This window comes from Neodiprion fabricii, chromosome 3 (assembly GCF_021155785.1).
Source record: "Neodiprion fabricii isolate iyNeoFabr1 chromosome 3, iyNeoFabr1.1, whole genome shotgun sequence".
In the NCBI taxonomy this organism is placed as follows: Eukaryota; Metazoa; Arthropoda; class Insecta; order Hymenoptera; family Diprionidae; genus Neodiprion; species Neodiprion fabricii.
Window position 1 is genome coordinate 14223813 of NC_060241.1, and position 2317 is coordinate 14226129.

At 52.0% G+C, this 2317-nt stretch overlaps 1 protein-coding gene across 1 annotated transcript; it reads left to right on the plus strand.

Moving 5' to 3' along the window:
- Positions 1-463: 463 nt before the first annotated feature.
- On the plus strand, positions 464-1958 carry LOC124178259. Its single transcript, XM_046561495.1, has 3 exons — positions 464-646; positions 1266-1494; positions 1600-1958. Exons 1-3 carry the CDS (start codon positions 464-466, stop codon positions 1956-1958), a joined length of 771 nt encoding a protein of 256 aa, XP_046417451.1.
- Positions 1959-2317: the final 359 nt, after the last annotated feature.

The window sequence follows — 2317 nt, forward strand, 5'->3', positions numbered from 1 at the left end:
ATGATATCTTCGGGGGCGCTGATACCCTTCAAGAGCTTCAAGAGACTGCAAGGCAACTTCAAGAAATCTGTCAGCGCGGCTGCTTTCCACTTCAAAAGTGGTCAGCCAATGTAAAGGACGCCCTTCGATACGTCACTTCAGAGTCCCGAACGGACGTGGTCTCGATCAATTCGGAAGATCCCAACCTCAAACTTCTCGGCCTCGTGTGGAATTCGACCTAGGACAACTTCAAGTTCACACTTCAGACATCTTTTCATCAAGACGTTACAAAAAGGACCGTTCTTTCGGAGACGGCGTCGTTATTTGACCCGTTAGGCTTCATTTCACCGATCACAGTCAAAGCGAAGGCTTTCCTGCAAGAACTGTAGTTGGCAAAGCTTCATTGGGATAACAAACTGCCGGTGCAACTTAAAGAAAAATGGCTCCGGTTTCGAGCGAGTTTGAGTGACCTCTGACTCATGCGATGGCAGCAGCGGTTTATCTTCGATCGACGTCGGCCGATGGGACAACAACCGTCACCCTTGTCTGTTCAAAGACCAAGGTCGCACCTCTCAAGCGACTCACAATACCGAAACTTGAGTTGTCGGCAGCCCTTCTACTAGCAAAATTGATGTCAAGCGTCCAGAGAGCGCTGGAATTGTCGGAGGTTCGGGTTTCCCTTTGGACGGACACTGAAGTCGCCCTGACATGGATGACTTCGCATCCTTCACGATGAAAAGACTTCGTCCGAAATCGGGTTGCCTCGATTCAAGAGCTCACTTCGAAGGTAACCTGGCGATACGTCGCAGGAAAACAAAACCCAGCAGACTGCGCGTCGCGCGGGATGACTTCTCGGTAACTTTCAAAGCATCGACTATGGTGGGACGGGCCTGAGTGGCTCTCCCTTCCACGAAGATCGTGGCCCAACGCTCCACCGGACCCTCCCTCGGATGCCGACCTCGAACTAAGACCGGGGCTCGGTTAATCGCTACTTCCGACCCTGACCGACAGATTTGGGACCTTCTCGGACATTATTCTTCACTAAAAAAACTCCTTCGAATCACGGCAGTGTGTAAACGAGCTGTCGCGCGCTTCAGACGTCTTCCTTGCACCTCAATGAGCTACCCGCTCACCCCTGGGGACGTGGATGAGGCAAGACACTTCTGGATATCTGGATACATCTCGTGCAACAAACATACTTCGCGGCTGAGTTGAAAATACTTTCGAAAGGATCTCATCATAAGAGCAACCCTCTTGCCAACCTTACCCCCTTCATCGATCAACAGGGAACCCTCCGAGCGGGCCGCCGACTCAAGCATTCACTCCTGCAGCCCGAAGCAAAACACCCCCCGATCTTACCACGAACGTTGCGACTAACAGCGTTGGTCATTTCTGACGCTCATTCCCGGACCCTTCACGGTGGCACGCAATCCACCTTGAGCTATCTTCGACAGTCGTACTGGATTTTGGGCGGCCGAGCTCCGGTTCGCGCCCACATTCTTCAATGCATCACCTGTGCAAGACTTCGCGGACTTCAAGCTCAGCAGCTTATGGGACAACTTCCGCCCGCCTGAGTCACGCCTTCACGAGCCTTCCTTCACTCCGGTCTCGATTACGCAGGTCTCTTCACAATAAAGACTTGGCGCAGACGAGCAGCGAAAACCTACAAGGGCTACCTCGCCGTCTTCGTTTGCTTCGGAACTTCTGCAGTCCACTTCGAACTCGTCACCGACTACACTTCAGAAGCCTTCATTGCCGCGTATCGGCGGTTTTCAGGACGGCGAGGCATCTGCCACACATTGTACAGCGACTGTGGTACTAAATTCATCAGAGCTGACGCGGAACTTCGAGCTCTCTTCAGGGCTGGTTCAGCAGAAATGAACTCTACAATCACTTCTCTGACCAACCTTGGAACAACGTGGTCCTTCAATCCTCCGGCCGCACCTCACATGGGTGGAAAGTGGGAGGCCGCGGTATAATCTGCAAAATTTTATCCTCGTCGGGTTATCGTGGACGTTTCGCTCACGTATGAAGAATTTACGACTCTTCTTACGCAAGTCGAGGCGATTCTCAATTCAAGGCTACTTTGTCCATTGTTGGACGACCCTAAGGACACTTCGCCTCTTACACCAGGCCACTTCACTACCGGAGAAGCGCTGACAACTATGCCAGAACCATCGCTGATTACGATTCCGAAATCTCGACTTTCGAGTTGGCAATTTCTTCAAGCCACACTTCAACATTTCTGGCAGCGATGGTCAACGGAGTACCTTCAACGGAGCCTTTCAATTTCGAAATGGCGTCATCCTTCGCACGAAATCCAACTCGGCTCACTCGT

Bases quoted from the DNA above. Each gene is read 5' to 3' on its own strand.
- LOC124178259 (XM_046561495.1), top strand. From the start codon at position 464: ATGGCAGCAGCGGTTTATCTTCGATCGACGTCGGCCGATGGGACAACA. The intron at 647-1,265 runs GTTCGGGTTTCC...ATCGATCAACAG, and splicing joins GAGCGCTGGAATTGTCGGAG to GGAACCCTCCGAGCGGGCCG. The intron at 1,495-1,599 runs GTGCAAGACTTC...TCGATTACGCAG, and splicing joins CATTCTTCAATGCATCACCT to GTCTCTTCACAATAAAGACT.